Genomic DNA, 24,341 nt, shown 5'->3' with positions numbered 1-24,341 from the left:
CTGTTTGACAGTCTTCTTATATCTTTTTTTGTCTTTCTCATCCTAGGAAATAATCCTTGTATAAGATAATCTTTGTATAAAAAGCCTTAATATTTAAAGACAAAAGACAGTTTAATCTGCACATTCAACTATTCCTTAAGAGACACAACAAAGGAAAAGGCTTCTATCCTTATTTCATATCACAACCAGAAGAGAAAACAAGAAAACAGGAATCATTATTGTTTAACAATAAACAATGGGTTTAAGAATTTATAATAACGTAAATGTTTCACAACTTTTTTTAAATTTGAACTTGATTCTTTCTTGTTAATCAGAAGAAATCCCTGAATCACTCTGTTCTGTTAGTGAATAATAGAGCTTAACATTGTCAAACAGTACTCGTGTGCATTAAGGACTAACCTGAGTGTTCCGATCAAATGTGGCAGTAGTTCGTATGGCTTTGGTATTAGTTCCATGGCTGAGCTCAGTCAGAGCAAAACATCCAAAAATCTAAACAAGGAGATACAAGGCACAGTTCAAGAACACCTTATTACAGTAGTTAAAACTGCAAGACTTTCAAATGATTGCAATAAAGAGTAACAAAAGAAGCTCAGTTTGGGTGCACTCAGTATATTTATCTTGCAATATCAAAGAGGGTCTGGCCAGACAATGAACGCTGCCCACATGGCCTAGACTGGAAAAACTCCAATGTAGGACTGGAACCTCCTGTATCAGACAGGCTGCACTTATTCTGCAGGATACTCAGTCCTGAGTCTCCACTGGACTCCATCTGGCATTAAAACATTATTATTTTCCATTTTAGAGCATCTGAATGGAATTTTTATGGCATCATGGTAAGGGTATGGACATCCTGGTAGGATACTCTCAAATGAGTGGAGAGAGACTAAGCTGGTATAGTGTCATTTGTACTGCCTTCTGGAAGAAGTCCCCACACTTTGTCTGCATGTTAACTTGGACAGTCTAAAAGAGATCCAGGAAGTGGTTTAGCAGCCAGTAGTGAGGATGGTCAGAGCTCAGTGCTTGAATCTGCCCCAGGGTCTTTTCTTTTGCTATTTAGAAGTACTTAGGCACGTACAAAGATAGAAATAACAAAAAGCTTCAAGTGGTGACACGGTTCCGAAGGTGCCCACTTCTCACAAGTTATTTTAAAAAATTACCTCCATTCTATAAGCTTGTTTCAAAATGTGTGCAAACCTCTTATAAGCACTCATGATTGCACCTGGAAATATCTGTAAAAACAGAGAATTATGAATTAAATCAGTGGCCCGTGATGGAAAGCACAAATTGCACATGATTTGTAACAGTGATGGACACTAAAGAGACCAGGGAAAGTGGGCTGTACAGTAAACTACACTTAGATTATAGCTGGGAGAGGTAAGGCAGGATTTCATCTTGTCAAGGCCCCTTTAGAGAAGACTAAACTTATCACAGCTCTAAAATGTTCAAGCCTCCATTGCAAATGCTTAAAAATGCTTTCTACCTGTCCTTAATGATGGCCTCTTGACTAAAGCAAAACCTAAAGACAATTCCAGTTCATTTTCCCGCAAATGGATTAGGAACTGTTTTCCTAGATGGATATTCACATAACAAAATATAATTCCTGGATCCCCCTCTTTCATCTGAATAGTAATAATTAATTAATTCAACTGATATTATTTGACCAGCTATGTTGAGTATCCTGAGAGACTCATCTGGGAAGCAACTGATTAATAGAATCCAGCCACTGATGTCAGTGAGAAACTTTACACTGGTTTCCATTCCTTCTGGATTCTGACCTTAATCAAGACCACTGGGGTTTAGGCAAGGGAGTTTCTGATACCTGATACTTCTAAACAGCTGAAGTTTAATTCATCATTGAAAATAAAGGACTAGAGAAGGATATAACTTTAATAAAATAGGCATAAAGCAACAAAATTACAATATTAGAAGTTACTGAAATTCAAATATACACCTCTATACCCCTTGACTTGTACTTACACCGCTATGTATGACAAATTGGAGACATGGAGACCAATCATACATTCCTAGACAGAGCACCATATTAAAGAACTTTAATGGGTTCTCTATGATCTCTTGCTGAGGAATAAAATCATACTCAAAGAGCCTTTTACAGCGCAGAAATGTCAGCTCTTGATATTTCTCACGGCACAAATCTTCTCCAGGATGACGTGCAAAGAGAGGATCACTTTCCAGAGCAGAGAAGATTCTGTTCTTGAAGGCAAAAAAAATGACATGAGAATGTTAATTTAAAAGCATTAAAAAACCCAGTTAATTCTTCTAGGATAATACGGGGCCTCAAACTACAATAATTTGATAAAAGGTGTAAATTTATAAAGCAAAAACTCCAGAGGATTGAAAAATATATTTAAATGGTCTGCCATTATATATGAAAGCTCATGAAGCTAAATTTTATGAGAGCTCCTTCATCATGAAGTAATAATGATTCACTGATTCGCTCTGAATGTACGAGAACAGTATGGTAAAACTTACTTGCTTTTTATAACAGCTTTGTTATTTCAATATATGGAGCTGCTGGCAGGATCTAAAGGGCAACATCCCTCAACGTGAGGACAAAGGTAAAACTCCAGGGGTTACATTCGGTTAGAAATATGCCATGATGGTAAAGCCATTAAGCTATGACAACTGCTCTGTTCCCAGACGAAAGCAGAAATGTACTCCATTTAATGGAACCATCATATGCAGCCACTCAGTACAGGAATGTGCAACTTTTAATGTTTTAATCTGGATCTTTTTTTCCATTAGATAATATACTATGGCACTTTCTTACCTCAGATCTGTGTCTTCGAGATATCCACATCTTAACTGTCTTTCATGTAATTTAGAAAAAAAAAAATTGCAGTGCCTTAGGCAAAATCTTTTAAAATGTTTTTGAAGTCCTTTCCTTCTCTCTGAAGAGAATGACACAATAAGAAGGAAGAAAACCAGACTCCTTGTACTTTCCTTTGAAAAGCAGGGTCATTACTTCCCCCTGGATGCACAACACTATATGTCCACACAGCTTTGAAACTCCCTCAGACACAGAGCACTTGTGTTCTTTCTATGCTCTTACACGTACCAGTCAGATGCAGAAAAAGGCCTTTTGATTTCTCTGATTTACCTGCTAATAATTATGGTGAACATTCAAAATTAGCTTAAATCCATATAACTTTACACCACCTTCAAAAAAGCTAGCTCTTTCTCCTCTTACATCTCCAAGTCATGCATTTCCACACCATCTTTTGTGCCTCAGTTAATCTCTTTTTTTCGGTAGGGTTAGCTTTCAGCGAGGTAGACATGTTAATCTGCCCAACTGCAACACCACATAAGCATTAATGTAAGCACAGAAGGTTGTAGGAAATTATGTCAGGTGAAAGACAGACAGAAATACTATGTTTGACAGTGGCTTGAACTTAGCTCCACTTAAGTGCCTTGCAAAACCATGGGATAAATGACTTAATGCAAACAGTAAAGAAATATGGTAGAATATAGTTCTTTCTCAGTTTGAAATGAACACTAAAGTTCTGTAATGTAGCACCTGCTGGTCTCTCCTATACTGATGTTTAGTAATTAAATGAGCCTTATGAGACAGCAAAGTAGGTTGCTTAAAAGTTCATCTCTGTTCTGAAAACTGGATAAGGAAGCCCAATTTCTTCATGCTCCCTGTTTACTGAGTATTATTAACTACCCTTCCTTTGAAAATTACATACTTGCTTCTACTGATATCTCCAGAAGTAAAACACGTTTACAGTTCTTGCAAAGTTTACCTTTAGTTGGATGATATCTTCTCCATCTAGTAACACTGCCATCTCTTTCCAGTTGAAGGAAGCTTTCTTACGGTATCTGCAAAGCGGCCCTTTAGGTAAATCTGGGAGCAAACTGTCCCACGAATTTTGGTTGCCAGTGGCTTCTTTCTGTTTCAGTGTGGATGCCATTGTTGGCTAAACTGCAATCAAATGAGAAAAGATCAATCACGAACTGAAGTTGATTTTTAATAATAAAAAGAAATCAAAAGGGTTGTTAATTAAATCCATAGACTTCTTTAAATGTATGAGTACAGCAGAGCAGAGCCAACTAAAAGCTCGTCCTTCGCTTCTTCTGATTCAACTGACTTGATACAAAGTAAGAAAAAATGCCTTTGATCAAATGTAAATGAATGACATTGTCTTTGTTACTAAAACATGAGCTAAATATGAAACAGGGACACTATTGGTTAATATTGTGTAGTAAGAAAGGGGTCAATAAAAGACCCAGGCAAGAAAATACCATGTCTTAAATAACAAAAGCAGTAAGGCCCCACAAAGTCTGCTGGCACCTTGCTGTGTGCATCTATGGGTCATGCAAGAGCACTGCAAAACTGCACAGGTGCTGCAGGATTTCTTTACCAGTAAGTACAATCGCACTGGTTTAGGAGAGAAGGAACACCTCTGTTTTCCTTAGAACCTGGCCTAAAGGAGTAAAGGCTGATAGCTCTGCTGCTTACAGTAGCTGGTGTCAGAGGGCCCTCTGCTGCTCATGGCACACCAAGCAATTCCTGCCACCAGGCAGGCAGCAGAGATCTCTCTCATACTTGTAAAGTGCAAAAAGTAAAGTGCAAGAATCTAGCCGTGTTCTAACAAGGAAACTGGCTGGAAAGCAATTCAAAGGTACAGGTAGGACATCCAGGTGCAGGGCTGTCCAAGTCCATATGGACTTTGAACATAAAGTACAGAAGCCACTAGTTCAGTCATATGCTTTTTCCATCACATTTTTTCTCTCATCATCTTGATATATCTCTTTGCTACAGCTTCAACCTCATCCTTTCATGGAGGACATCCCCTAGTTGTGGACAGTACAAACATAGCAGAAGAGGACTGCAGGATAGTATTTCTGCATGTGACTTCCAAATCAGCTTTAAGAAGGTGCAGCTCCAGTACTGAACAATAGGTTTGGAAAGAAACGAGAGGTGGGGGGGAAAAAAGGGCAATGAGAAAGTGTTTCAACCTGCAGCCAAATAAATAGGTATACCACTTTTAACTGGAAAACAGGTAAATCAGGCAGAAGTTCAAGGCTTCTGACTCATAACAGAGAAAAAGATTATGTTGAAATATTGCAGGTACTGCATCTAACTTTATTGACATTGCAAATCAGTGAGATTGCCCATATGAGAAAAAAATAATAAAAAAAGGATCCTGTACTTAAATCCGACCTTACACAATGTTTTAGTATAATCTGGCCCCAAGCAAACAGTTTCAAAACTAACTAGGAAACCAAAACAGGTGGTTACAATAGGAAAGTAACAAAGGACTGCCCTAAAGAACACCCTCGGTGTTAAGTTCAGCCTTGTCCTGATATGTCGAAATGCGTGTGCAGTTGGCAGTAAAAACCACGTTATTTTCAATTTGCCAAGAGCGGCTGCAGTTTCACCGCGAAATGCTGAGTTGGCAACCTTTTTCTGCGGAAAGTGCTCCTGCTGGTAATTCAAATTCATGACCGGACAACAACAGCGGGTCACAAATCACGAGGGGAAACGTCAGTTTGCAGGGCGGTATCGTCGATTACCTTGTGTAACAACGACACAGCTCAGACACTTGGTAGTGTCAAGAATAATGATGCTGTACCCTTATTCTGTGAGATTACATCAGCAGTGTTTATTTTATTTTATAGCGGCTCTGCATTTCCGAACGAGCTGCCGAGGGCAGTCGCCCAGAGAAAGACAACCCCGGGGAGGGTAAAGGCAGGGCACGAACCACTTCTGCGGGAGCCCTTTGAGGGTTCACTGCACAGCCACTACTTGAACTGCCTAAATTCACGGCAGGGCCTCGCTTCTGCTCAGAGGAAGCAGAAAGAGACTAAGTTTTGTGTACGAAATGTACACAAAATGTATCGAGACGTTTCCTTGAAGAGACGGACAGCTGGGACTGTCAGAGTTCCCGGTCTGGAGTCCGCTCTCAAGAAGGCTGTGACAGCGACACAGACCTTCCCCAAACAGTGCTACAAATGCAGTGACGACCCTGCAGCCTCACTCGCTGCCGGCAGCTCAGGGTTCCCCGTGTTTCCAGCCGCAGCGGGGTCTCTCCCCGCACCCTTCACGGCGCTCGGCGCCTCAAAGCCACAGCCCGGGGAGAGCTACGTACCTGGAACCGCCGCCGTCCCCGCCTCGGGAACTGACGGGAGCAGCCTGCGACGCGCTCCGCCTCCTCCTCCCGCGGCGCGGCGGCGGCAGCGGGCGGTGGATGGGGCCGGTGGGGACAGCGGCCTTGCGGGACCCCGGCGGGGCCGCGCTGCCCCGCGGCTTCTGGGCGGCCGTGCGCGTGTGGCTGGAGAAGCCGCAGGTGGCCAACAGGCGGCTGTGCGGGGCCGCCGTGGAGGCGGAGGGGACGGTGACGCTCGGGGAGGCCGGGGAGGCACCTCTATCCCTCGCCGCCGTGGGCGGTGGGCAGGAGGGGCGAGCGGGGGCCGCGGAGCTGGGCCGGCTGTGGAGGGAGGTGCGGGGCCAGCTGTGTCTGCCGCCGCCCCTCAGGCCCTGGGGCGGGCCGGGCGAGCTCCGAGCCCTGCTGAGGACGCTGCTGCCCCGGGGGCGCCCGCCCGCCCCGCCGGCCCGGGAGCTGGTGGTCCAAGGTGAGCGGAGCCCGGCGCAGAGGGGGCGGGATGGGGGGTCAGGGGCTGCGGCTGCCGCAGACCCCGTCAGAGATTGTCTGGCAGATGGGATAAATACCACTTTTCTCCCCCCCTTTATCTTCTGTTTTTATCTTTTGTTGTTATGCTGGGAAGAGGCAGCAGTTTGAAACGCAAATTAACAGGGGTCGAACACCTGCAGGACTCTCGAGCTCCCGTCATGAGAAAGCTGCCCACACACAAACGCTGCTTGTAGTGCAAACCTAATTACCGGCTTGTAAGGACTGATGATAGTGTTGGAAAATGAATCATGGAATCATAGAATCAACTCGGTTGGAAAAGACCTCTGAGATCATGAAGTCCAACCCTTGATCCAACCCTGCCGTGGTTACTAGACCATGGCACTAAGTGCCACATCCAGTCTCATCTGAAAAACTTCCAGGGACGGTGAAACCACTACTTCCCTGGGCAGCTCATTCCAATGTCTGATTATTCTCTCTGTAAAAAATTTCTTCCTAGTATCCAACCTAAACTTCCCCTGGCACAGCTTAAGACCATGCTCTCTTGTCCTACTGCTGGTTGCCTGGGAGAAGAGACTGATGTCCACCTGGCTCCAGCCTCCTTTCAGGGAGTTGGAGAGAGTGATGAGGTCTCCCCTGAGCCTCCTCTTCTCCAGGCTAAACAACCCCAGCTCCCTCAGCCTCTCCCCATAGGACTTGTGCTCAAGTCCCTTCACCTGCCTGGCCAAGTTTAACTGTTTGTATCAACTTTCTTGTTGTTTACTGTTGCTTAAAAATGAAGCTGGAGTTGTCTTGTTTGTGGGTTTTTTTCCCTTTGTTTTGTTCTGACACTGTATGACAGTACTGTGGTGCAGTAAATCCTACTAATGTAAACAAAGTTTTAAAAGATAGAGGTTGACATCTCCTTTAAGATAAATTTTGGAAAAACCTGTTGATATGGATTAAATTCTAGTAGTAATGTTTTGAAAAGAATCAGAATTCCAGAAAAAATTAAATTTACCATTTAGAAAGACCTATAGTCATATATGGGTGACAGCTGGTTTTGGATGCTCTTGTGGCCTGTTTCTTGCTGCCTTAAAAAAATAGGGAAATTTAAAAAAAAGTCTGTGTTGCAACTTTAATTTTTTTTTTGATGTTAAAAGAAGGTGTTCCTGAGCTATGTCTAGAGAGCCTATCTGTAAGAATTTTTTTTTAATTAATATGTTTAAAATGAAAAAATGTCAGGGATGGGATTGCTAAAGATAGGACAAGACAGCAAGACTTAATGTTTCCTCTAGTGCTAATTATTCTTTCTTGTTGCACTCAGAAAATTTTGGAGCCCCTTGAAAATTGGTTGTGTAGCCAATATAGCATTTGTAGTTGCCAGAATGTTTGTTTTAATGGTAATTGAAAAACCATTTGCAAAACTGAGAACTTAATAAGTTGTTCAGAGGAAATCGCCCTGCATAAACAATAGCTAAAAAGATTTTTGCAACTAGTTTATAAAGCAATAGTGCATACACACTGCAAGATATATGGAATATAATGAATGCTTTTAGATTCACTTTTTCAAAATCTCTAGTGTTTGGAATCCATCAGTAATGTGGTTGCTGAACATCACTCAGTGTAGTAATATCATACATGTACCTTAACCTAAAAACAGGTCTTCCCAGGCAATCTTCCTTCAGAGATATGAGTTACTAATTTAGGGATAAATGTGTTTTTCACAGTGCTTAGTCTAGGAACTCAAACTGGGAAAGCTGCATGATGCCAAAAGGGAAACACAGCTATGCTTAATTATAATCATGCAATAGATCCTGTGTTTGCACATGGCAAAATTGATAGATATTTTTAATATTGTTGATTACTTTTTAATATTGCACCAATTGTTTATCTAATACTGCAGTGATATGTAAGTCTCTGTTTAACTGGAGTTGCTTCCCAGGATTTTGGATTTACTGTGGGATATGGGAAAGCAGCAGTTTTGTGCTAGAAAAGTTTAATTGGCTAGCTTTTACTTTATTAAAATAATTGGGTTAAAATAAAATGAATACTCTTACTGGACAGCCTTAGATATTTTGAAAATATCATGAAACAGAATACTAAATGTTGAGAATTCAAACCATCCAGTTTTTGGATGTCAGGCACACTGAGAAATGGATTTATGCTTAGCATTGTGGTTTTTCCTGTGTTGTCCTAGATCTTTTGTCTCATTTAACATAGTAAGGAGACAAAAGTTCATCTTGGTGTGAACTAGGATGGAATAATATACCGCTGTTTGCATATCTTTTCAGATGTTTACAACGGAACTGTGACCTTTCTGCCTTTGGAGGAAAACCGTGAAGGAAAATGCCTGATTAAGAAGTGCAATATTTATCAAATTCAACTTAGACACATAAAAGATGAGGAATGGTAAGTGCTGGGACTGAGAGGGAAAGCAAACAGTGAGTTATTGCAAGAGTTACACAATGGCTCAGTATTGATACATAGGCAATTTGTTTTATGTAATTTCCTGCTTGATTGGTAAATTACAGTACTGTTGTCATCTGAGTGCATAGTGTTCTGTAAAAAGAAACATCTACAATACCCAAAGTAACACAAAGTTGTTTCAACTCTGAATGTATACATTGACTGTAGCTGTGTGTGGTCTAGAAAAAAATATGCCTATTCTGGTCATGAGAAATTAACTATACCTGTGAAAAAGGTCAGGTTCTGGGGGTGTTAGTAGGGCTGAGGTCAAATTGGAGTTGCTGTGAACCCACTGAGCTTCAGTCACTGAAAGGTGACATAACAGCTTGGTCCTGAGCATCTGAGGATGTAGCTCTAATGAAACCTGAATAAAATTAGAGAAGATGAAATAATGGATTGTGCCAATGGATGTATTTTTCTTCTAAATTTTCCTTTTCTTTTTCTCAAGAATTTCATAAACTGACTTTTGCTACTTAGTGTTTGGCTATCTTGTTAAAGCTGATTGTTCATCATATGTGAGTCCTCATTCATTGTGTTAAATGCAGCATGGACTCTCATGTACAGTGTTTGAATTGGCAGATAATGAGCTAACAAAATTCAACGGAGATTGTTAACCCATTATTCAGTAACTTCATTGATTTATTTTCCTTTTAGTTTTGTAAATTATGTATTTCCTTATTCTCCTGTCTAATTTTATATCTCTGTTTGATTTGCCGATTTCTCCACTTAATCATTTTTTTCTCCCTCTCTGAGGTAGCTAAAATAATGAAATACACTGTATTTATTCAAAATTGTTTATTTGTTTGTTTGAAGGTCTGTGTCTGTTGTAGCTCCATTTCCAGAGGATTGGTTTTCAGATGGAATTGCATACCCCAAACGAGCGTGGCTTGGAAATGAACTTTTGTCCAAACTGGCTAAATGGTCTGTGGAGCAAAAGCCCAGTGAGTTTAAAAGTACACTCTCACTCATTTCTGTAGCAAAGTACAGCAAAGTGTATCAAGACCTCAAAGAAAAATACAAAGAAATGGTAAAGGTAAATTTAGCAATACATACAGTAATAATGTCTTTTCATAACTTTTTTCATTGTTTGTGTAGTGAAGCTGCTTTTGTCACTAAATAAATTCAGTATTTGGAAGAACTTGAAAACAAGATTTAGAGACAAATTCACAACATTTATTTGGAGGACTTAGACATTTTTGAGAATGTATCTCTTGTTTTAAAAAGTAAGCAGTAGGTCAGTGGAATAAATACTAAGTCACCCACATTAAAAGGCACAAAAAAAGCACTTGAAAGCCTGAAAGACTGTAAACAGCATTGGTTAGCAAGTAAGTTAATTTTCCTATTCCTCTTCTGAAATTTGTATGATATCTTAGTATGTGTTATATATGTGTTTGATAAAACATATTGTGAAAATGTTGGAAGGTTTTGCTCTTGATATTTCTGTACTAACAGAAATATATACTTGAGAGGAGAATTGGTTTTTTAGGTAAGTCAGTAGTTCAGGCTTTAGATCTGCAGTAGAATTAGTGTGGAGTTGAGCATTTCAGTCTTTGTTTCAATTCCTTGTTTAGAAAATAATACTTGGGGATAATACTTGAGCTTTCTGACTTCCTACTTCAGATTTTGATTCTTTGTGTTCTGTTGTGCCAGGGTAATTCAATGTCTGTTACCTTGTGAAAAGAAATCTGTAAATATTCATGTTAACAGTGTTGCACAGGAAAAATATAAGCATTTTTCTCCTGAGAGAGTTAAGCAGAACATACACGATCTATTACAGAACAGATGCAGCAGTTTACTCATGACCTGCACATATGGAACCATAATGTTCTTGGAAACTTTATTGTTTGGATGAGAACATTCTTTACACCATCATTCTTTTGTGTGACTCACAAAATCAGAGAGTCTTTATTTACATTCTTTGTGTATATTTTTAATGAGGTTAAAATACAAAAGTCGTGAGGTGCAGAAACCTATTGAAGTGGATGAGTGCATGAGTGTCCAGATTGCTGTAACTGAGCACTTTTTTTAGTTATTTCAGATGATGCAGAAAATAAACTTTCTGCATTTTTTTCTCTGTTTTTTTTCCTGAAGGTGTGGCCTGAAGTGACAGATCCTGAGAAATTTGTTTATGAAGATGTTGGCATTGCCACTTACTTGCTGGTAGGAAATTGCTTTGCCTAATAATGTTCTATAAGGTTCTATTTCCTAATAATAGAACCTCTCTAAAGAAAATCAGTTTAGAAGGAAACAAGAGATTCTTTGTAAAGATATGGTAAAGATTTGCAGTCTTCTGTCGCAGAAAATTGATGATCTACACAGACAAGATGTATTTATTTCTAAGTGATAAAGCAAAAAGAACTGATGTAGAAGTGGTTGGTTGGACCAACTGGAGATCAGGAGTGATTGTTTTATATGTTTTTCTATCACTTGTTAATTTTATGCTAAAGGTTTTTCAACTGCTATGCCTTTCCCTGATAAAATTTCAGCTCAAATCCCATCTTCAAATGTAATAAGGCCAACTATAGATGCTGGGAATGCTTGGTGCAGTTTTCTAAGACACCTACATACTAGATTCTGTGAAAATTCTGCTACCTGCAGTCACTAGAAACTTCAGTTTTATAAAAAGCATCAAAATGGGTCACTATATAGGCACATAAATATTTTTTACTGCCATCCAGAGTGTGTTAAGAGCATGTCTACCTTGAACTCTACCTCTGGAGTCTATTTAAATCAGTATTTGTAAGTAAGTTAAGTCATTTACAGAACTTCCTAACGGCTAATTAATTTTGATAATTGACTGTTTAACCCCTTAGAGCCTTAGACACTGGCTTGTGGAAAGAGCTGTGTAATAGACTCATCTTTACCATTTTTACCACTGTGTTAATATTAGATGTTGTAAATTAGGAATTGTAGCCACAAGAAATTTCTTTAGCGATAGCATTTTTATGCACGTGAATGTTGTAAACATGAATGTTTACAGTGATAACGTATGTTAGCTGATGTAGCAGTGGTTTTTAAAAAGTTATTGAATTCATCCAACATACAGTTTATATAAATGAAAACTTGAACTATGATATTATTAACGTAACCTCCTTACTAAATGTTCAGGTATCTATATGATGTTATAGAATAACTCATTATTTAGAAGTACATTAAACAAGTGGTTGAGAGTAGTTGGTTGAAAGTAGGTCCAGTGTCAAGTTGTTATGGATTTATGGTGTCTACATGTGACCCCATTTTACTCTGCAATCACCTGTGTCTAGGGGCATGACCAAAGCAGTAGATGTTCAGTTTGTATTGGGAGAAACTCTGGAGGAATTGGAGGATAGGTACAGTCTACGTAGGAGATGATTAGGGGTTTCTGGGATACTGCTTAAGTGCCAAAGTGCAATGATTGGTAAATTTAAAAACATAAACATAGCCTGATAATCTCATGGATTATCTTCATCTTCTTTCCCTCTAGCAAAACTGATATATTCGCAAGAGGCAATGTTACAAATATTAATTTTCATAGTTAAATATTCTTGAAGATCTTTGTTAGTTGTAGTGAATAATGAGAGAGCAGAGTTGATGAGTGTGTGCTCTGTAACTTCTCATTGAAGGAAAAAAGTTTGACAGTGATAGAGATTAATTCATGTTCTGCAGAGAAATATCCAGTTGTTAATTATGAATTACATACCTATGTAGAAGTAACTACTAATGTATGGAGCAGGGACTAGAATTTGGGTGAAAGCTTTGGGGTCCCTGTAGCTGATGCAGAATTTGGGGCATCTGACTTGCTTGGTAACACTGTTGCTTTGTTCAGTAGAAAAGGAGGTTACGTTTGCCGATATATCACCAACTGATTACAAAGAACATTTTGGTTATTTTCAGCTTTGCCACCACAAATACAGTGGATAAAAACGCCTCCGGGGTCTTACCTGCAGAGACATTGTTGAAGTTTACTGGATACTTCCCTTGCTTCCCACTGTTCTTCTCTTGCACCCGTTGTTTTAGCAACTTTACATTTATGCTCATTCTAGCCCAGAGTTGTATAGCCCTGATTAATTTCAACTTCTAGTGACTCAGGAGGGAGTGGAGGATGTGCTTAGCACTTAGAAACTGATATTTTGCAACATAATTCTTGCCCCTCTCCATAAACAGTTTCAATGTTTTTCTAATTTTTATTTTTTTTTCTCTAAAGTTATTTTATCTGTGAGTACAGGGATTATTTTCTGTCACATCTGCATTCCCAGCTTTCTCCTTTAATTTCCAATAACCTTTTGCTTCTTCTTTCAGGGAAACTTGAGAGCAGAAATCTAAAATATTTTGTTTTCTTGCCTTAGATTCTTTGGGAAGAAGAAAGAAAGGAAAAAGGGTTGACTAAGAAACAGTCATTTGTAGATCTTGGATGTGGAAATGGTCTACTGGTTCACATTCTAAACAATGAAGGGGTAAATAGAATGCTTTTTAAAATAATGATTAAAAACTAGAGATAGTCAATATTCTTATTATGATTTCCTTTTATCTGGCATGCAAATAGCCAAAATATAGTCAATTTATCTCACTAAAATAGGATTTTGTCACTCCAGTTACCAAGAGAAAATCCTAGCAGAGCTTTAGAAACCTTTTATTTATTATCTGTTTTTATTAGTACATTTTGTGTCAGTTCAAGGCTGTTTTTTCTGAGGTAAGAAACTAAGGAGGGGAAATTAAAAATAATGGTCTAATTTAGTTTTACTATAGAAAAAAGCAAAGAGTAATGTGGAATGTTGACATGGAGATTCTCTCTCACAACATGGTGTTCATGAACTTATTTTTGAATTGAATTCTACTTGCAGTGTCCTGAAGATGTTTTTCTATATCTTTAAAAACAATCCTGACATCTGTTAATTGAAAATGCCTAACAACATGCTGTGCTTTTGGGAATGAAAATGTGGCAATACCCATAGTTTCTTGATGCGTAGTTTCTGACACAACAACAAAAATAGGTCAGTGAGACTAAACAAAACCGAGTGAAGTTGAGTCTGTCTGTTTCAGAGAATTGCATTTTCCACTTTGTAAAGGAAATTAATATCTCCTATTAGATCAATAAATTTCATTGGCGGGAAAAATTGGTCCTAGTTCTCCCAGCACAAGCTTTCTATTGTGTGGCCAGAAAAATTGTGTCTATTGCAAGGTGCTATTTTCCCTGTAGATGTTTCTTTACATTCATCATTAGTTCATCACTGCTGGAGTGCTGACAAACATTGACTGTCAAAAAAGTCATGTATGAGAGTTTTGTGAGACTTTTTTAGTAATTGATTTTGGTTAGTTCTGCACAAGGTTCTTGAAGTTCAAATACTTACGCATTCTTCATTTCTTGCTTTAGTTTCCAGTCTATTTCCTCTTCTCTTCAATTCACACAGGAAAAAATGTGTTTGGACTTTGATAGTTGAAAGGTAGTTCTCCACTAAGGACAGCTTAGAGTAGCACTCTTCTCTGAGCCCTGTGGGAGCTACAGTAGTACTCACCTTATAAAAGGTTTTGATATTTTAAAAACAAACAAAAAATGATAGCTCTGCTTCTACATTTGTAGAGATCCAGATTTTCAAGAGCAGTCTCAGTAGGTGTGCTCTGGTAAAATTTTTAACCAGATATATTCTTAAGGTTTCCCTTTATATTTTGAAGGTAAAGAAGGGATTAAAAGTATTCAGCTTCTTCTTGAAATGACAAAGTGGCGTTTCATTATGTGTCTTAAATTTTATCATGAATGAAATAATCACTGTTAATATGTACATTTAGTGAGCCTGTTTGACAATTTCTGTTAAAAGTAGTACTTGAAATGACACTTTTTGTTGTTCAAATATTTCAGCATTCAGGTAGAGGAATTGATGTGAGGAGAAGAAAAATATGGGACATGTATGGACCAGAAACTCATTTAGAGGTATTATGCAAATGTATGTCAGTCTTACTGTTTTGTAAATTTATTCTTTTGTTCGTTGCTTCAGGTTGTATTGATGCAAATATAATGAAGCATATTGGGTTACAGGCAGTTGTCTAAAGTGACCCAATGGTTTGGTATGATGCCATCCATGTACAGAGGGGCTGTGAAGTAAGTTGTAAAGGGAATTATGAGAGCAATACGGTGTCGTACCCTTGCATATTTGCAACTTGCTTATTTTCAGCTGGGAAGACTAACATGATTTCTTACTGCATGTACAGACATGCACACTATGAAACAAGCTTTGATTTTGCTGACAGATCAATATTAAGCAGCTTTATTTGCACCACTGTACCTCATAAAAGATAATAATATCGAAAATTATGAGTGTCTTTTTCTTGAAAGTGATGACCTTCCAGTACTGTGTGCTGTTTTGGTGACAAAATTGTTGTCGAACCTCAAAGGAGCCAATATAAAAGCCTTCAAAAATGAACAGGAAAATGAGTCTGAAAGAGGGATTATATTTCAAGTTCCGTATTAGCATTTTTATGAGAACAGGAACAAGTTGAGCACAGGAACATTCACTTTGACTCCAGGCGTTCTTGGTCTGACACTCATTAAAGTGTGGTGCCAATGAACAGTTTCCCTTTGGAAGTGAGGTGTTCCTGGTTTTTTTGTTCTCTAGACTCTAAAATTTCTCACTGTGTTCTCTCAAAAATTGTCAGCTTCCAATACAGTAAAATAATTCCCCACCTGCAGTTTTTCTCTAATAGTTTTGTTTAAAGTTAAATTTGATATAACTTTGGATGCTAAAAACTTACACTAAATCAACAAAAGAGCAGCAGTTTACACAGATGGGAGGTGAAGCTTTTGCAGTGCACAATGTTGTGTTGCCTTCTCTTTGCCACCCCACCATTTTGGGTAATGATTGCCAAAACTGCCATGTTCTTTTGCTGCAGTCTGCAAACAGATCTTACTGAAATGCCTCAAGAAACAATCCAAAACATCAAGCTGTGGAGCTCCTTTGTACCTGTTACACTACATTAAGTCACATCTGGCAATGCCAAACAGTGTCTTCTCTTTTCCTGTGTGTTACATGTTCCTTTTCTTGCCCAGACAGAAACAAAGAAACTGTAAAAATATAACAAAATATGCATATGAGGAAAGTGCAGGTTTATGCTGGAAGGTGTTATACAATGAGCAGGAAGGGTAGAATGATTTTGCAAGGCTCCTGTAGCCATAGGAGTCACAGAAGGAGAAAGCACCTGCTCGCGGCTGGTTGTTACCTTGAAGCGTATTTTGTTTTGATCTTTACATAAAGCATGAGTTGCAGGATGGATATTGCCATCTGTAACATTTAGTACAGAACTAGCAATATAAAGGAGTGTAACAGGTGTCACTCTGTATTGCCAAACTGCTGTCAGGTAGGGTGAATACAAATTTGATTATGGGTGACTGTCAAAATGTGGAGTATGGCACTGATAATTCATGCTGTGCCTAAAATGAGTGATCAAAACTGAAATGTAAAGTATGAGTAATTTGTTCAATCAACCTTAAGAAAACACTTACCCAAGACTTGGTTTAACATCTAGTAACCTGCCAGAGAGAAATTTGTTACATTCATTATCTAGAAATGTATATACATAACTAAAAATGATCAGAGATGTAGTTTTTAAAGTGAACAATAATCACCATATTGATCCTTAAGGAGGAATTGAAATGTAACCAGAGATAGCCTGAAATTTCTGAAATTCCTTAATAAGAGATTTGGGTTTGTTTTTTGTTTGGTTTTGTTTTTAAAATTCCTGTGCAGGTACTACTTTAAATATACATGTGAATTTTAAGCTTGTAAAGCATATATTTTCTATATAGAAAAAGAGTATAAGCATAATTTTCAGAACTTTTCCTGAAGGTCTGTGGAAATTCAGATCTAAAACTTGTTTCAAATCTGCCCAATAATTAAGATTCATACATGTTTTCAGGAAAGAGTGTGTACTTCCATGGTACTAATAACTTTAAGTACTTTCTTTGCCGAAGTTAGTTTATGGTGAGAAAACATGTTTGTGAGGCACAAACATTAAAGGCATTCCAGAACTTTTGAGATTTAACCTGTATAAAGAATTCATCCTGTTTGTTTTATTTTGGGGGGTTTGTTTGTTTGTTATTGTTTGTGGGTTTTTTTGGTTTTTGTTTGGGTTTTGTTTAAGAATGTCAGGATAGGATATTCTTGAGTTTATTCTGTGGGTCAGTATTGTGGCAGGAAGACTTCTTTGCTGTTGTCTTCTCAATTCATATATATTGGATTTCCATTAGGCAAAATACTATTCCAAAGGTCACCAAAGAAGCATTCTTTTTGTAACCTATTGTTTCCTAATTTTGCTCCTGGTTTAACATGTATCATAAGGTGATCTTGACACAACTTGGAAGGGAGTGGAATGGCAACATAGACAAGAGGAGTAAGTGTTAGGCTGGATTAGGTTTATTGTATGTGAAAGCATGTGAAGAGTGTTGTTTTGTATGTTAGGATTTGATTTGGGAAGCATCTGTGAAAGAGAAGATAACAGTGCAGCTGTGTTCTGATTAATTGCTGTGTGAGTCCTAGGGACTGTAAAACATAGCAAATTAAGTGACTTCCTGAAAAATTGAGTCCAGACACACATGTAACAGAAGGAGATTGGCAAGAAATCGTAATCCAGCATATGATATTTGTTTATAGATATTTAGGGTGCCACATATCTTAATCATAGTTGTTATTCCACTCCTTTTCTGACCAATGTTTTGTGGGTATTTGTTGCTAAATTACTTCTGTGTAGCTATAAAAAATTACTACCTAGCAAAAATTCATGTTGAGGAAAACATTGGTGTCTGTGATTCTCATTCACCTTGTATTTGGCAGCTAATATTTTATATTGTTTGCATAATGCTTTACTAACAAATAAAATGCTTTAAAGAAACCTGTAATAGAATTCACTTAATGTGTTGTTTTGTGTTTTAGGAATCTACAATCATGCCAGGTGACAGTCACCTCTTTCCAGACACTGACTGGCTCATAGGAAACCATTCAGATGAATTAACACCATGGATACCCGTAATTGCAGCTAGGTATTTGTGGAGGAAGGGGAGTGAGAGGGAAGGAATTTAAAAAACCCAAACAAGCAAAAGGAAACAAACAACCCCCTCAGAATTACCTATGTGGACTTGGTAAAAACTGTCACTTTTGCTGCCACACCTTGCAAGACTCACTTCTTTTGATGACAGTTTATTATTTTTACAAAGTGTTTCTCTTCCCATGGAGAAGCAATAGAATTCAGTGCAGCATTTTGTTTTTGAAGTTCAAAAACTTCATATATGTGAATCTTTTGTTGGTTTTTGTTGTTTTTGTGGTTTTTTTCTGTAAATAAGAGCTTATGGTTCTGCCTTCCCTTGAACTGTTCCTCTCTTTACAACCAGCAGCAGTAGTTTACTGTCTAGAAATTTAGTTCTGCTAACCAGGTTGGCACAGTAATTTGCTACAGCAAATACGTTATGAAATAGTATTTTTGATCTACTGAAAGAGGAAGTTATAAGTATTATTGCATGAAGCTCTGTCACGTAATAAAAATTTTTATTACTGCTTTTATCTGATAGTTTATTTGTTAAATTTTTGTGTCTTCTGAAATAACATCAGCAGTTTTTTATCCTCCTTGTAGGTCTTCCTATTCATGTTGCTACTTTGTGCTGCCCTGTTGTTTCTTTGATTTCCATGGAAAATACAGCCGAAGACAAAGCAAGAAAACTCAGTACAGAGAATATTTAGATTTTATTGCCCAAGTGGGATTTGTATGCGGCTTTCATGTAGAAGAAGATTGCCTTAGAATTCCATCAACAAAAAGGGTAATTTTGGACTCTGTAGAGCTTTGCCTTTTTTTTTTCTTTTTTTTTTTTTTTTTAAATCTGCTGGCTGTTTGAAGCATGTGGATGTTTGTTCATTGTTATTGTACGATCAGACCATAGTCAGCTGCATTACTTGATACAATATGCTCTGAAGAGAGACTGAAAATGCTCCCTGTTTTCTTGGGTATTCTGCTCTTAATGTCATAGGTACAAACCTAAAAACAGGAAGGAATGGAAGGTTTCGTGATTTTTTCTTATACCACTATGTGGATGGAAAACTTAAAAAACCTGCCTGTCATGTTTATTTGTACTTAATTTGTACTTAATTTTGCAGTTTTTCATATCCAGTGAAATTCAAAGTGAAATGTTCTCAGATAGGAAGAGGTGTCCAGCTTTAACTTTGTAAATAATCTGAGGGTCAGGAAAATTACTTTTGCTCTGTGATTGTATAGCATGATTGATTTGTTTACTGTATTTTTTTCCGTGGCACCAGTATTCAAAAACTAGAATTAAAAGTGCCTCAGATGTTAATGAGCATTGTGTTTGCATTGGTATCTCCTGTAGGCAGTGAGAAACCTGCAGAAACATGAAAAGGTTGGGGGGCTGTGTGTAAGTTTGAGACTCTGTGTAGTGATTTACCTTTTTCTACTAAAATAGGTAAGCCTGATTGGAAAAAATAGGACCTATCCACCTACAGAATCTGCTCTGATTGACAAGCAGATAACACAGTTTATTAACGATCGTCGGACCTGTACTGGGATCACGTGTGACAGAAGAGTTGGATTTAACCATAAGGACCACTGTGATGGTGTGTGTGAAGAAGCAGGCTCAGAACTTCCTGCAGATGAGACTGAGACAGTTGGTACCACTTGGATGCCTGGATTTCAACCCAGAGAAAAAGTGGAACAAATCAGAAACTGTGCTTCCCTCCCTCGTGAGTTTGTAGATGAAGTGGTTCTCAATGTGGCAAACTTACTGTTAAATGCAACCCCCCAAAAATCATGTTCAAATATGCAGGGTGGAAATATGAATACCTGGAATCAAGGAGGTGAGGTTGTCTTTCCTTTACACTATCTTTTGCTGGTGGAACATGTCTTTTCCAATGAATTCATATATTTGTAAATTCAGTAAGTGAAATAGATTTTAGGAAATACCAAAACAGGTACAGTAGCAATCGAAGGTGCTTTTTTCTGCTGTTTTATTGCACATAGAAGAATATTAGGAAATTGGTGTGAGGCTTTTATTCTGGTTTACACTTAAATAGTGTTAGAGAATCCATTTTTATTGAAACACACCAAAGTAAACCCCAGAACTCTTCCCATTTTCCAGAACAAAACACTGCATCTGTCTGGGGAGAATATTAAGTTTTTGAATATTCACATGATAATTAGCTGTAATTCTGTAAGAATTATGTAAGAAGTGCTTTGAAATACCATTGGGTTACAATGATTAGGAATTCTTAGTTTAGTCTTACAAACAAAAAGAATAGAAGTTGCTGTTAATTTTATGACCAGTCAGTTAGTCCATACTATTATCATCTTCCATTTTCCTGTTTTTATTATTTCCTTTTTGTAGTTTATCATGTTAAAGTTACTAAAGATCCTTTGAGTTATTCTCTCTTCTAACTACATGCCTATAAACAGTGCTTATTGCGATGAGGGCTACATGCTACTGTACAAAAAGCAGGACAAATTAGAAGTGTCTTACTGTGGAAATTCTGTCTTGAGTTCTGTAGAATGAAAGCTGCTATTTTACAGACAATGTACATGTAAAATATTTGTCATACCTGATATTGCAAGAACAAAGTTGCTGCAGCACTGGTAGATAATTCTTACATTCTGCTCATAATCATTACCCAGTATATAAGTTAAATTTTCTTAAGGTTTTATATATGTAAATTTTTAATGTTTACACCATTTTTATTGCAGAAAGCCTTTCTTTGAAAGAAGTGGCAGAACACTTAAATAAAGAGACATTAAAAAGGCTAAAGAGCGAATATGGAGGCCTGCAGACACTACTGAAGAACAATCATCAAGTATTTGAAGGTAAAGAAGTTTTGGGTTTTGCTTTTCTGTAATCATTTATTTTATCCCCTCTTTATGCAACTAAACTTAACTGAAAAATTACTATGGTGGTGACTTTTTAACTGCTTTTTGTACCTCTGTGGAAAACTGAATATTCTTTATGTGCCCATCTATCAACAAAATCTTCTAGACTGACTGGATCTGAAAAGACAGCCCTTTTGTTAAAGTGGCTAATTTGATGCTATTCTTTGACTTGGAGCATTTTTATTTTTCCTATGAAATATTGATGATTTTGGGGCTGTCAAATACACAGCATGTTCACTGAAGCATTTAATTCAGACAGACTGGCCTTACTAATCCCCACAGTGTAAATGGTGACGTGAAATAAAACTAGCCTCCATGAGAACCTGTAACTGTGAGCTTAATGTGTTCATGTAGCCTATGGTAGCATGGCAGAAAGAACTCAGTGGCAAGTGTCTGGTTGACTGGGTTTGCTCATAGCAGGTTTTTTTGGTTTTTTGGGTTTTTTTCCCCCCTGCTGTAATATGATGGTGGTGTGTTTTGTGCGGTTGTTTTGTTGTTAGGGGTTTTTTGTTAGTGTGAAGTTTTGCAGAAGTAAAAGTGTAGCTTTGTGTTCAAGGTCTTTGTCAGTATTAAAGCTGCTTCAAATTTCAAAATGCATTAAGTCCCAACGGTTCTAGCTCAGCTGTAAAATATTGATCAACTAATCCGTGGCAAGTAATCTTGAGTATACAATCTAGTTGCTGCCAGTGGCTAACTTTGCTAAGTTTAGTATCCACTAAGGAGTTCTGTACACTTGGCAATTATAAAATGTGAATCCATACTGAAATACTTTTGAATTACCATCTGTTAAAAAGAGTTGATCACACTGTGTTCATTAAGTGTTTAAATTTGATTCCTATCATTAGGAATGGGTGAAATAGATTTACAACCTGTTACATGGAATAAGCATTTAAATTTGCATGGATGCTTTTTGCATATTATCTCTGAAGAGAGACTAGGATTAAGGCCAGATCTTTCTCAGTAGTTTACATCACATGGATACTCCCCAGGGCTTCAGTAGAGACCATTTGATTCTTTCCCTCAGGTGCATGTCACCATAGCAAGAGGCTTTTATCAGCAGGTGGTCTGGAAGGATATTGCTCATGCCCAGGAGGACAAAGAAGAACATGACTACAGCTCTTTTGTCATCTTTACTGAATTATTTTTCTTTTAAAACATGAAAGACAGATGCACACACACGCACATGCACAGACACGCAAAAAAGGGACTTGCGAGCAATTGATCTGTGACTGTTTCTTTTGGTCAGGCATCCTGTCCAATACAGGATTGATTTTCTAGGGAAAAATTATGCTTGATCATATACAGCACTATATCTGCTCATTTTTTTTTCTTTCGTTTAGAGAGGTTTTAAAGCTTGTCCGCTTCTCGATTGGCTTTGTGTGAGTTCACATCTGTCTGTGTATCACAGGGAAACCAGGAGGGATGAATTCGTCCAGGCCTGAATGTGTGATACTCAGCTTTCACTGACTGGACTTGTTACCTTTTGAATAGCAATTATCAGACTACAGAATGACATTGATTAACTGTTCCAAGCTACAAGGGTGTGATACAGAAGGTGTGATTGAAGCAGAATATGAAAATAGAGCACGGCAACTTAGAAGTGGCAGATTCTCCCCTCCTCATTTTTGCTGTTGTTTTTCATCTGTCCTTACTTCCTCCTTTCATCTGTTTTTTGTTCCTGCCTTCCTGACTTACTTTTATTCCCTTTTGTTTACACATATAAGGACTTGACAGAGGTTCCCAAGTGTGTGTGTGTGTGTGTGTGTGTGTGTGTGTGCAGTTTATGGTCCTAACACAGCAAATGATTTTTTAAAAAACCCCTGAAGTGCTGAATCTTTATTAACAAATGATAATGTGCTATTGATTCCTTTGAAGGATTAGACTTGTCTTCTCTTTGGTGCAGCGTGTTTTTGGGTCAATGAACTGTGTAGTGAAATTGGTAGAAGACTCTTGCTGATAGTCACATTTTTAATGTAGAGTCATAAAGTTCTGAGCACTAGAAGAATTACAGTTCTTGAAGTTGAAACTTCATCAGGGCTTGTAATCTGAATTCAGAGGATTTTAGTCTAAATGATTCTGCTGTATTTAAAACGAACAAACCAACTTTTACAAAGACAATGCAAAGGTGCCTCAAACTGTTCAGCATCACATTAAAACACCTCTCAAGTAAAACCATCAGTTGTTCCTTATGCTGTGTCTATAGTCTTGGTTTGTTGTGCACTTCTTTCTGTTTCTGTACAAATGGCTCATTTGGTTTTGCCTACCTATAGGCAAATTTTTAGAATACACGTGTATTTTATTCACAGAATGTCACTGCAGTATTTTCCAGTTTAATTCCCATGGCTGTCTATTAACAGCTGCATTTTTGTTTGTTTTTAAATCTTAGTTCTGAATGGGAGAGTTCACATTCGTGACTGGAGAAAAGAGAAACCATCAAGTAAAACTAAACCTGAAGCGAAACGTCGCCTTTCAGCTGAAGCATTTAAAACACGTCTCTGTTGGTTTTTCATTCATCATCCTGATGGTTGTTCTTTGCCTTCTGAATCTTGCCCATATGCTCATGGAACTGAGGAGCTAAGGCAGTCTCAGATAATTAAAAAGAAAAAACATATACAGTAATAAAATGTTGCCACTTACGTTCAAGCTTGTGTACTCCACTGAATCTAGGATTGGCGTTGGGACTGCATAGTGTGTGAAGATCTGTACAATATGAAGGGGTTTTCCACATGCCTATGCATCTTATTTTGCAGTTGGTTTACAAATTCTCCCATGTTTCTAAATCTTTATTTTTTTATGGAAAAGGTATAGTAAAGAATGTCTCTACGTTTGGATTTGCCATGGCTTGTCTAGCACGTGCTTGTATAAGGATAAAATTTAAAAGCTTAATTTCCTAGGAAACTCTTCGTGATCCTCAGTCAGATCAAAAGCACATGATGCAGCGTTTTCAAACCCTGAAAATTAGCTAGTTTGTTCCATGTTTTTAAGGAGTGTTAAGGAAACTTTTCTCTCTGACTATCCAGGAGCTACTCTGGCAGTCACACCCACATCACCTGGGCTGGGACCAAAGCCACCTTACCTCCCTACACACCCCACACTCACACAATCAGACCAGGTTTCCCACTGGCTCTGCCTCAGGTTTCCCAGAGCAGAGTCTCAGACCTTGCAATCCTTAAAGTAGTTTAATCTTGGTGCAGTAACAAAATAACTGCTCAAGCTCCTGCCTCCAAGGAGGGACCCTGAACAAAGGAAACCCAGGGCTTTTATAACCTCACAGTCTGAGCTACAAGTCCCCTGCCGTGTCTCATCGACTCCTGCCGTGTCTGTGAGTGTCTGGTCCCCTGGCTGGTGCCACAGCTCCCTGTGCCCTTGGTCATGCCAAGGGTTGGCAGTTCATGG

General features: G+C 38.1%; 2 protein-coding genes across 2 annotated transcripts in view; one reads left to right on the top strand and one right to left on the bottom strand.

Moving 5' to 3' along the window:
• Window positions 1-6,233, bottom strand: part of ACOX3 (acyl-CoA oxidase 3, pristanoyl) — a 34,546-nt gene extending 28,313 nt beyond the window's left edge. Inside the window, exons 1-5 of the mRNA XM_032686076.1 lie at window positions 6,114-6,233; window positions 3,765-3,943; window positions 1,978-2,211; window positions 1,158-1,229; window positions 400-489 (exon numbers count right to left, since the gene is read on the bottom strand). Of these exons, the coding sequence (XP_032541967.1) occupies window positions 400-489; window positions 1,158-1,229; window positions 1,978-2,211; window positions 3,765-3,932 (564 nt within the window). The 5' untranslated portion in view covers window positions 3,933-3,943; window positions 6,114-6,233. The remainder of the gene's footprint in view (window positions 1-399; window positions 490-1,157; window positions 1,230-1,977; window positions 2,212-3,764; window positions 3,944-6,113) is intronic.
• Window positions 6,204-23,780, top strand: TRMT44 (tRNA methyltransferase 44 homolog). Its single transcript, XM_032686078.1, has 11 exons — window positions 6,204-6,597; window positions 8,888-9,005; window positions 9,876-10,095; window positions 11,154-11,222; window positions 13,388-13,495; window positions 14,896-14,967; window positions 17,960-18,066; window positions 18,654-18,837; window positions 19,495-19,885; window positions 20,766-20,882; window positions 23,332-23,780. Exons 1-11 carry the CDS (start codon window positions 6,213-6,215, stop codon window positions 23,562-23,564), a joined length of 2,004 nt encoding a protein of 667 aa, XP_032541969.1. The 5' UTR covers window positions 6,204-6,212; the 3' UTR covers window positions 23,565-23,780.
• The last annotated feature ends 561 nt before the right edge of the window (window positions 23,781-24,341 follow it).

The sequence above is a fragment of the Chiroxiphia lanceolata genome, chromosome 4, assembly GCF_009829145.1.
Source record: "Chiroxiphia lanceolata isolate bChiLan1 chromosome 4, bChiLan1.pri, whole genome shotgun sequence".
NCBI classification, from domain to species: Eukaryota; Metazoa; Chordata; class Aves; order Passeriformes; family Pipridae; genus Chiroxiphia; species Chiroxiphia lanceolata.
This window is presented reverse-complemented; position numbering and strand designations above follow the sequence as displayed.